Genomic DNA, 11,186 nt, shown 5'->3' with positions numbered 1-11,186 from the left:
ATGAACGTGTGGAGTGTCATATTTTCTTGTTTGTCCAGATTGTAACATGGGAAAGATAGATCACAGTGTTACCGGGTACATCATCTGCGGACACCGATATGAAATTGTGCAATTTGTTATTAAGATTAAACTAATACAAAAACCGCCTCGGGTCTTAAGCGTTGAACTTTATATCAGGAAATTTCTTGACAAAGTTTTCCAGTCAATGTATTAAAATTGAAATTCGCTAAAGAACGAAAGATGTTTTCAATAACAAGACAAGATTGCTTTGTATATACATTTTCATGCTTTATATATAAGTACCATTTGTCTTTCAATGACAGGAATAAAATACAAAAATAGCAAAATAGGCATAAATCATTCAAGGAAATTAATTTGCTTATACTGTTTGGTATTTGATGATGACAGAGTATAACACATAAACATGAGCTGTCGTCTTCAATTTTGCCTCTGTTGCATTTATGTCTCATCATAAATGTCACTTGACACATTTTGGTATCCGTATGATACATGTAAATCCGACGGTATAGGTTAAAATAATCAAATCAATTTTTGGTTAAATTGGCAAAATGGTGTATGATTCAGTAACTAAAACTCGGTGTTATTCCACCTCAGTTTCAATTCTGCATGAGAACGGAGCACGTGGATATAGGGAAAGCGAACGAAACATCATGTTAACAAATATTTTTAAAAAGTCACCCAAGAACGAACTCTGGAGAGGTGAGTTGTTTTATTCTGGTCGGAAGCGGAAGTTGTTTAATGTTTTCTTGTATATTGCTTTTCACACTGTCCCACATACACAGGGTAGCCAATTGAAAGAGAGTCCTTGGATTACTTGCCAAGTACTGTAGGTAACTGAGCATGTCTTTATCTCGTGACAGAGACTCAGGAATTTCAGAATCGGGTACGCCCTCTCGGAGATAGGGAAGTCTGCTGATGTTATACCCAGCAGAATACAAAACTAACACAATATCCCAGCATCCTTGGTCCACGGCAAGTTCCATAGCATCCACCCAGTACTGGTCATGCACGTGCGCTGTTCTAAACACACGTCCACGAATGTCCGCACGCGCTCTCCAGTTTAGAAGTGCACGGACACACCCAACATCCCTTTTCTTCACTGCCGACAGCAGTGGCGTCACGCCCATTGGAACTGGAAAAAATACAAAAAGACGTCTGACGTAGAATAGATTTTTTTTCTAGTAGTCTAAAAAAGAAATATTTCAAATTCTAAATTCACTTGCATTAGCCATCGAAGGAACATTAACACATGCGAGTGACCTGAACAGTACTATTTAACAAAACTATGGATTATTGCTAATAAGTTAGGAGTTTTGTCTTCAGGTTATGAACTTTGGTGTTCAATGTACTCAAACTAGCATTCTTTCCGATCAAACGATGAATATATCAGTTCATTGTCATATTTTTTCTATGATGAACTTTATTATTAAGCCAAAATATTTGCGTTTCACAGTATATGTGTACATATCGTAATTATTCCGAACATGTGTTAGGATTTTGATCCAAATATTGCCAAATGAGAATCCGATTTAAGAAAATTTGTAAATATGAATTTGAATCTTTAATGAACCAGATCTTTTGGATGGAAGAAGATTCTGAGGAGGGATGTACGATAAACAATATACATTAAACGTATGGAAGGAAAAGAATTTCTCAACTTTATATCTTTGTTATTCTGTATATGTGACTAATACTCCATTCTCTAACAACGGTAACGGTATATTGATAGCACACGTCACTTCCGGAATTATAATGTATCATTTCGGAACGATCAACAACTTTCATAAGTCATAAGTGTTGCACTCATAGATATTTTTTGAGAATTTTTAGAGAATTTTGGATGAGCTCACTACAGAACGAGTCTGTAAAAGATCATCGTTAGAAGCGTTGAAAAAAATCATTTTTTTCTATATGACGGTATGTATGTGACGATTCCGGGGGTGTTCCTTAAAAAATTAACAAATACGAATAATTTGTTGCCTCGTTATTAGAAATAATGAGAAAATAAGGATATGATATGAAAGTTGCTACCTACATACGACATTTGGATTAGCTCCGCAGTCGAGGAAAAACCTTAGAAGGGGTTCAACTTTAAACGTCACAGCCATAAACAACGGATTTGAGTTCTCGCGAGTGTTGAGATTCAGGTTTGCTCCGGCCTGTGTCAATATTATCACAATTGTCATCAGATCATCACAGACATCACAGCTTGAGTTCTTGAGCCGATAAAACTGGAATATGACACTGGTCAGTGGCGTCAGGCTTGCGTTGTCTGTAGTGTTGGGGTCGGCGCCGGCGGCGACCAATACCTGGACAAGGTCACTGTTCTTCTGAACCGCTGCAAACTATAGAAAATAATATATGACATTAAAAACTATGAAGATACGAAAAAGTAAAACATTGAGATGTTTTTAAATTTATATAGATGGGAATTTGAGAAAGTTTGCAAGAGAATCAAAATATATTTCACCGCATCGAAAATTAAGAACAGTATCACAATGGATAAGATTTTCATTGGGAAGATTAAAACCCCAATATTCATACAAGGTTCGCCGAGGGTTATTTCGCCCTCTCGTAAAGATAATCGTTTTCGCCCATTAACACAGAAAGCATATTGACATATTTTTTCAGTTTTAACGTAATGCTTCTGTCGTCGTTATAGTTTCAATGGGCGAAATTGTCGAAAATAAATCTGCGAGAAATGTTTCCTCGTTTTAAAGAACATGCATGCTCAAGTTTCGTGCGTTACGTTGTGTAAAACGCCTTACATCCGGGTCATACTTAACAGCGGTTAAAACCACAGGGAAATTATGTAATTATGTGACTAGATATTTATACCTGTAAAGCGGTTCTTTTGCTTCGGACGTCCTTCAAATCTACGTCTGCACCTGCATCGAGAAGTACACGACACATTTCCTTGGAATGTCTGATTCCACTACCTGCGCAAAGGGTCATGAGTGGCGTGATCCCGTACCAGTCTGTCTGGTTGACGTCCGCACCATATTTTAACACAAGATTCAAGAGTTCCACTGACCCAGATTCTACAGCGCTATGAATAACTGACTTTCCAAATCTGTCTTGCGAGTTGACAGCATGCGGATCTCGTGACAACAATTCTTTTGCAATATCAGAAAAATGCCTAACCATGCAGTACATTAAGGGTGTCATGTTCCATTCGTCTGTTGCCTGAATATTTGCTCCGAATTCCATCAAAAGTTTAGCACATTCCAAACGATCCTTCTCACAACAAATGTGTAGAAGTGATTTGTCATCGAAATATTTGTAATGAACGTCTGCTCCTTTGATGAGAAGCAGTCGAAGTGTCTTCATGTTGTTTTCTTCTACCGCATGATACAGTCGAAGCGCCATACGAGATTCATCTTCATATTAAACCGACATCTTGTGACGTCAGAGGTTGTATTAGGTTTACGTCATATCTTATCTGTAACAAACCAATACGTAAGTCAGTTCGTTAGCTCTAGTATAGAGTGGTTAATGCATACATTCAAAATCCTCAGATAAACACGTTTTTATAACAAATGAAAATTAGGAATGCTTGTTGAAACATCTTTGAGTTTAAAAAAAAAATTTATTGACTTGAAGACTGCTTGAATGTTTGGGATTCTGCATTATCTTTTCCATTTGAGTCACAACACAAGATATGCCCAAATATTGTTGGTCTACTTTCATTCATGTATCGTTTCCAATATTCAGAAATAGATAGAGTTATAATATTGACATTTCAAATTTTGCTTCAGTGAAATATAATGTTACTTTCACGAATGCTTGCAAACGTGTCCGGGTTATGTGATAAACAGGATCTTACATTCGCTTCCATCCATATTAGATTTATGAAACTGGTCACGATTTTGTTTTTACTTTATCTTGCCAGAGGTTCGGTAGAATAAAAAATGAAACTTAAGATTCAGTTAATAAATTTTATATGAATGAAAGCTCGTCTTACGTCCCCCATTTATTTAGTATTTTTTTCAAAATACTAGCTTAATCGATCGTAAGCAAGGTACATCTTAAAGTAACCTGTGTCAGACACACTAGTCTAATTAAGAATTTGTTTCGATACGTTATGTGATAAAAGCATTCCTCGATTCCTTTATTGGGTTTGTGACATAATTAATATAAACACGTGCTTGCTACATTTTAATAACAAGGTGGTTGAACATAGCACAATTTGTAAAACGATCAATACATATTGTATAACAATGACAACATCTATTGGCACATACGGGCTACCGTATGAGAAAGCATTACAAACCAGCATGTCATTCAAACTCGTGCATATGCACGTGTACACAGTATATTGTAACATTTCGAAATTGTAAGATCACAAACAACTGTGTTAACAATAATAGTATTGTCACACTTTACAGGATAATATTTCATTACGTACTTAATCTCTTTGAAGTGGCAGGCTTTCCTCTGAACGTAGTAACAACCGAGAGGCTCCGATAATCATGGCACCTGATATCTCTCACGTGCGCTGGAAACCGTAGTTAAACTATAAATCGCACATTCACGTTGATCACAGAAAACAGCGAGTAGTTTTCATGTGTATTCATTTCCTATATCTACACCGAATCATCACACTCCACAGCTTTCCCATACTACACAGAAATAGGCATAGGGAAAGCAGATGGCGTTAATTCCATCATAATGCTATCACTGCACGCGTTTCGACAGATGCGTATGTGTAGTTCTAGAGGGAATCTGTATTTAGCTACCACACTATCTTTGTCTTCTCCACCTACCATCCAGTAGTTCTGTCCGTCACGTAAGTATAGTGTTGTTTGCATGCTGTTGCTTGCAGCGGGCATCCTTCATATTCGTCAGCGTCTAAAATTATCCGTGATACTGTTTTGATAATGGGTCTGTCAATCTCAAAATTACTTATAAGCATCCTGATACCAATTTCTACAGCTGTTCTTGGTCATGAGAATAGTTATACCTTGCAGGTATCAAGTATATCAAATTCCTCTGACGCAGTAACATAAACACACTTAAAATACCAATCACATGCTAATACAATTGTAATATTGTTTCACGTCTAAATGACCGGTAAATAAATCGAAGATCTCCATAAAGCCCTCGAACGATACATTATAGACATTCAAGGAAGAAAGGGGCAATAAACGGAATTATATGACGGTATAGCTATCTCCTCGATACTATGTATATGAGTCAGTATTCTCGTTATGTAATTCAACATATCATATACAGTATATTGTTACCTATATAAGATGAACGATAGTATTTTGCAACATAATCTTAATTTTTAATTCGTGTATAAGTAAAGTAATTATTAAATCTACAATAAACAACGATACACGTATTCTTAAATATGCCTTAATTATCAAACTTTCAAAAGGCATAAAATAATTTTTTTCATTCAAAACATTAAAAGTTATAGAAAAAATAGGATTAGTGTCCTTATTTATTTAATTATATTTGAGTTCTATTTTTGTATTAAAATGCTGCCTTTACTTCTATATTTTAAATCCTATGAAACAGTAATTATCATATAAGACAACATCTTTAATTCGCTACTCATAGGTGATGTGTTTCTGAACAGTGTTCATAAAGGCGCCATTTGAAGAAAAGTAACGCCATACATATATAGCATGCATCCGTAACGAATAGTTTTGCGGACGCATATCCGTTTGAAATGTCATATAGGTCTACCGAGAAATTTTAAAGCCCAAATAATCTTATTTTTAAGGTAAAATTGTGCACAGTATTACCCAAATGTTTTTTTATTCTGTTTGATTTCTAATTCTTAAGTGCTATTCAATTTTGTTGGTTTTTAAAAAACTTTTAAAGTCGATTAATCGCGGGTTAGGTCAGCAGTATCTCATTGTCGGCTTCACCCCTAATGAAATAAGCGGACCCATCAATGATATATGTTTAACTCGAATACATTGCTTTATTTGACTATGAACTAACTTTCGCGAATATGTAGAGCAAAATCTATCCATTTAATCTGCTACAAAGGCTCTTAAAACGCTTATCTTTGTAAAGCTAGTACGAAAAAATCACAAAAATGAAAAGCACTTTTAGAGGGTTTCATTTTCCACGTTTGTGTTGTTTAGTTTTACACTTAAGGATATGATATGTTTTCTGACACAGGTGTACTGAAAACGACAAAGATATCGCTTTAATTTGATGGCAAAGGATATATTTGCCAGGCGTCGCCGGAGACGACTAGATGATCGCGACTACACTGCTGTCATGTACAATGCCATAGCGGAGGACAAACCTGACACGCTAACTCGTCTACTTGATGAAGGTGCCGACGTCAATCACGTGTTTTTTCACGGTATGATTTTTATCAGTTCCAAGCCTGCACTGACTCTTTGCTGTGAGAAGGGTCGAGAGACTTGTGCCAGGATATTGATAAACCGCGGTGCCGCGGTAAAGCATCCGGATAAATGGGGACTCACCCCGCTCATGTACTGTATGACACTTCAGTATCACAACATCGCTGAACTCCTGCTGCAACGAGATCCGAGCGTTGTAAGATGTCAGGATCACAAAGGAAGAACCGCGTTACATTTTGCCATTGAATCCGGGAATGTAAAACTAGTAGAATTGTTGATATCTTACGGAGCAGATGCGAATGTTCAGGAAAGATTCGGATTAACACCTCTAATGATGTTATGTTCATCAGAGTATGAACATGAAGACATGCTGCTGGATAGTCTGTTGAACGCCTCAGCAGATGTCCATAAAAAGTCGTTTCGTGGAAGCAGAACAGCATTACAGGTACGGGGTCGGATAGAATTTATTAACCATCATATATATCATCATGATTTACAACAGATAGAAACTCGTTGATCCAAATAATCTAGTTTCATTATTTCCGGATTTTATTTCTCTGATAAGTGACATATCGTATTCATTCACGATCTCTCGGATTCACGAAGTTTGCAATGAGGTTCTGAATATAAACCCGTAGTTGCGTTACTACGTACTCTGTAAGAGTAATTTAGATTGGACAATATCACTTTCTGTTGTTGGTAGCGTAGAATTTGATTGAAGGTTGTAATGAAGAAAACTTTTACAGCCGAGATGTTAGTTAGAATATTTTGATGCCTCGCCTTTTGTTCTGTTTAAATTTAAGTTGGCCCAAACAGGGGAAATGAAGAGATCTTTTAATCAGGCCAGTCTGAAATATATAGAGCGGAAGCAATGTATTGGAAATATTCTGTAAAAATAAAAACAGTATGAGTCCACAGTGGAAATTATTTTGACTATTTCTGATAGCTATTTGTCAAAAGTGTCTTGTGACACTGGGTAAGTTTTGATATATCTTTTATTTTGATAATAATGCTGAATCAATATCTAACAGGAGGATATATATGTATATTTTAGGAACAGTTGGAAAAAAATGTTCATAGCAGTTGGCGTGATCTTAAACATTTGGTTGAAAATTTACGAATGTCGTTCATATAGTGCGTTTCTGTTACATATCATTTAGTATGCTGCCGTTGGAAAGCGTTCCACCCTTGTCAGAAGACTTTTGAATGTAGGATCAGATCCTAACACCGTGGACGTGTACGGGAGAACCCCACTAACCAACTTGATATGGGGACAAGTCAGCGCTAAAGAGCAAGTCGACTCCGAAACAATGTCTATCATACAAATTCTTTTATTGGCTGGGGCGGACTTGAACCTTGACCTTACAGACAATTGCAATCCAGTGTTCATTGCATCCCAATGCGCATGTCCGGTTTTAGTGCAATACTTCCTGGAAAAGGGATGTCGACCAGGAAAAACATGTACGTTTTATTATTATTATTATTATTATTATTATTATTATTATTATTGCAACCTAACTGGTGAGGAGAAGTATGTATATATTAGTGTATTTAAAAGGTTGTGGCTAAAAATGTTTATCTTTTTTAAAGGTATCCTAATATTGGCCATGGGGTCGGGTGCTACAGCGTATTAATTAGTACTATGTAAAGTTTCAATATGTTTTCTGTCATTTGACATTGACGGTTTAAATGTACAAAGTGTCTTTATATTGAAAATTTTGTTGAAGATCTTTATTGATTTACGTGGTGATTTTTTAAAAAGGGGTATTTTCTTGCAGTTATTGTCCTCAAACAGTAAATCGGGGCTTTATATTTTCTTTGTTGCAGCGTTGCACATGGCTGTATCGAAAGGTGATATCTCTTCTGTGATGGTGCTACTAAACTGGGGTTGTGACGTACACAATGAGGAAAAGCTAAGGCCGTCGGGACTACCAACTAACCCCATGAAACTTGCTATAGAATTTGGACAATGGACCATACTTTACATGCTTGTCACAGCTGGTTGTGATCTGTACAAACTCAAGTGTTTAAGGGAAGGTGATATACCACCATCTTTGCTCCACAATTTAGATATCCTGGCCCATCTCACTTATCTTATCAGTATGCCAAAGACTCTTTTCCATATCTCAACGCTTGCGATTTGGAAATCACTGAAGTGTAACATTGACATGAAAATCACCCAGTTGCCTTTACCTTTGCGACTTCAGGCATTGATATCTACAGACACATTTCTACACTACACAGAATCTCTTTGTACATCTTGATGCCAGATAAAGTATTTTGTCTTTTAGACATGATGAAGTTATCTTACCTGGTTGTCGTTAAATGCATCGCTACATTATGTAGCGATCATATCATGATATGATAATGCGTACTACACGTTTCCATTGTTATTCAAATCGGCAGTTCCGCTCTTTGTATCATACGTGTGGAATCATATATTAACGTGAGATAATGAAAATAATGTAATGGATGACTTGGGCAGTATGTTTCAGTGTGATGGCACTATAAAGTAGGCGGCCCCAATTCTCAATTATGACAAGGTAGTTTACATTAACATAACGCAGTCTCCTGAAAACACACGCGCTCGACACAAACAAATATCACGCTTACACCTGGAGGACATCAATAAATGGCCACAGTTGTTTTAAGGACACTCATATACACTTTATAGAATAAAAACAAGCGAATGATATCTACTCGCCTGCCTTATTGATATATCTGTAAAATTTGAGGGATAAAATAAATCTCTTTTGTTCCATTTTGATGCATAAGATGTACCAATCAAGTCCCGTCAATGTCAACATTACAGAAACGTCTTTTCGGAAGAGCTCTGGATCATACATTACGTATAGTAGGCCAGTAAATAAAACATCTCCAATGTGTTCGTATTTAATGGTTCATCCTCAAACGTCTCCGTTACTGTGAAACTTGTCAAATTCTGACATATTTTCATTTGATATAAACATTTTCTCATCATATTTCTCTGCATCCAACTAAACCTGATTGTGCAGATCATGGATTTTTTCTATTGTTCAAAAGTTTAATCGTAATGCTTCATAATTATTCTTATTTTCAAATGTACCTTTTTTTCTTCGTTTCATATTTGGAACCTTTCTCATAGAACTTAATACAACGGAGGAGATGTTAACATAATCTTAATTCAAACTTAGATGAATCTAGGACAGAATAAGAACAAAGGAAAGGATTACATGGATATTCAAGTAGAAAAAATACCAGGAGATTAAGATCCGATGTCCCGGAAGAGTAAGCGTCCTCTGCTTAATCGACGACACCCGCCATGGTCAATTCAAGTAAAAGTAATATCACATTCTCAAATTGGAACAAGGTCAACGAAACCCCCGGGCATACAAAGTTAGAAATGAGTACCATAATGCATGTTTTTGAAGTTAAAAACCAGAACATTAAGATATATCAAAATTGAAAACTCGTTGATGAAGATCTGTTGTAAGTTAACACTGTTACGTCAAGTGGGAAAGCACATAATACAAACAATTCTATCGATATTCATTGTATTTTGTTAGGCCTGTACTATATATGTCTAATTTGTATACTTATATATGAGGAAACATAATTGTATGAACCTCATTAAATGCTCAAAGAAATGTATTAAGGACATTTTATCGAATGCTTTATTTCCTTACACACGTGAAAACAATGTTTGCCTGTAAGATTCGTTTTTAAATAAAACATATACAAAGTAATATGGTAATATTGCTAATAGCGTTTTGCAATATTTCAATGTACTGACGACTGAAAATCTGTTATTTTATATTGAAGCACGTGACATCCTTATGTGTCCTTAATGACTATAAGAATGATTGTACAATTTCAAAATGTCTGTCAATAATGACTTTAAAGTTGTTTCGACACGTTCTAGAGGTTGTAAGAAACGTGCTAAAATGTACGCAGAGGGCAATACCCCCATAACCGATATCAGTCTTCCAGATAAGGTTTACTCTGTTACAAACTCGCATAGATATAAAAGTATACTGAATCTACCTTATTGGTGTAAATAGACATGTCATGTCTAAATGCATTCAAATTTAGAATGGATGTTGTATAATTGCTGAATAAAAATGAAAAACAAATAAGATAAAATAAAAATTATTAAAGATTTGTAAGAGAGTTACATTCTTAATCATCATCACATCTTTATTTATCGTAAAATAAGACGATCAGAAGCAAAAGAAGACAATTTGACCCTACAAAGAAAAAATGTTGAATGAACTGTAGTTTAAATGGGTTTTTTCTTCAATAAAAAATAGTTACTTTAATATCAAGACCTGTTCTTCAAGTTGACAAAATTGCTATTTCTAAACATAACAAGAAATAACATTCAAACAAAATTGTATATAGTTATTATACAACACCAAAATGAGTATTTGAAATTTGCCATTTTAATGAAATAAAATTAATAAATAGGCTTCATACAAAAAAATGTTATATTTAATTATGTTGATAAGAACTCGACAATGGTGACGTGAATTTATCGTTTAACATAAGTACTAGAACGGCGGGTTTCATAAGACTGTAAGCAAAGGTTTGATATTGTGGTATACGGAAGTACAATCTTTACCAGATATTAAGTCGTACTGTAAATTGAGATGAGAAGGTATAACAGCAGGTGTTATATTATGTAAAGGAACAAAACATTTGCCATTGATTTTGAACATACATTAAACAATTATATAATCATATTTATCGATGGACAACAATACAATCATTTAAAGAACCCAATATTCACAAAATGACGATAAAATCAAATATTTACCCTGTACATCTTTTGGCTTTAGAAATGTCATTGAATGA

At 35.3% G+C, this 11,186-nt stretch overlaps 2 protein-coding genes across 2 annotated transcripts; one reads left to right on the top strand and one right to left on the bottom strand.

Moving 5' to 3' along the window:
- Window positions 1-263: 263 nt before the first annotated feature.
- On the bottom strand, window positions 264-4,971 carry LOC132561405 (putative ankyrin repeat protein RF_0381). The gene is made up of 4 exons (XM_060226132.1): window positions 4,430-4,971; window positions 2,860-3,463; window positions 2,057-2,366; window positions 264-1,153 (listed from the first exon to the last, which is right to left on the bottom strand). The coding sequence occupies exons 2-4, from the start codon at window positions 3,388-3,390 to the stop codon at window positions 696-698; spliced, it is 1,299 nt and encodes a 432-aa protein (XP_060082115.1). The 5' UTR covers window positions 3,391-3,463; window positions 4,430-4,971; the 3' UTR covers window positions 264-695.
- LOC132561403 (putative ankyrin repeat protein RF_0381) lies at window positions 4,665-10,091 on the top strand. The gene is made up of 4 exons (XM_060226128.1): window positions 4,665-4,810; window positions 6,163-6,798; window positions 7,514-7,814; window positions 8,181-10,091. Exons 2-4 carry the CDS (start codon window positions 6,199-6,201, stop codon window positions 8,615-8,617), a joined length of 1,338 nt encoding a protein of 445 aa, XP_060082111.1. The 5' UTR covers window positions 4,665-4,810; window positions 6,163-6,198; the 3' UTR covers window positions 8,618-10,091.
- Window positions 10,092-11,186: the final 1,095 nt, after the last annotated feature.

This window comes from Ylistrum balloti, unplaced genomic scaffold (genome assembly GCF_031769215.1).
Source record: "Ylistrum balloti isolate Yb309-2 unplaced genomic scaffold, AGI_CSIRO_Ybal_v1 Utg371198, whole genome shotgun sequence".
Taxonomy (NCBI): domain Eukaryota; kingdom Metazoa; phylum Mollusca; class Bivalvia; order Pectinida; family Pectinidae; genus Ylistrum; species Ylistrum balloti.
Note: the sequence above shows the minus strand (reverse complement) of the source record. Positions and strands in the feature narration are given on the sequence as shown.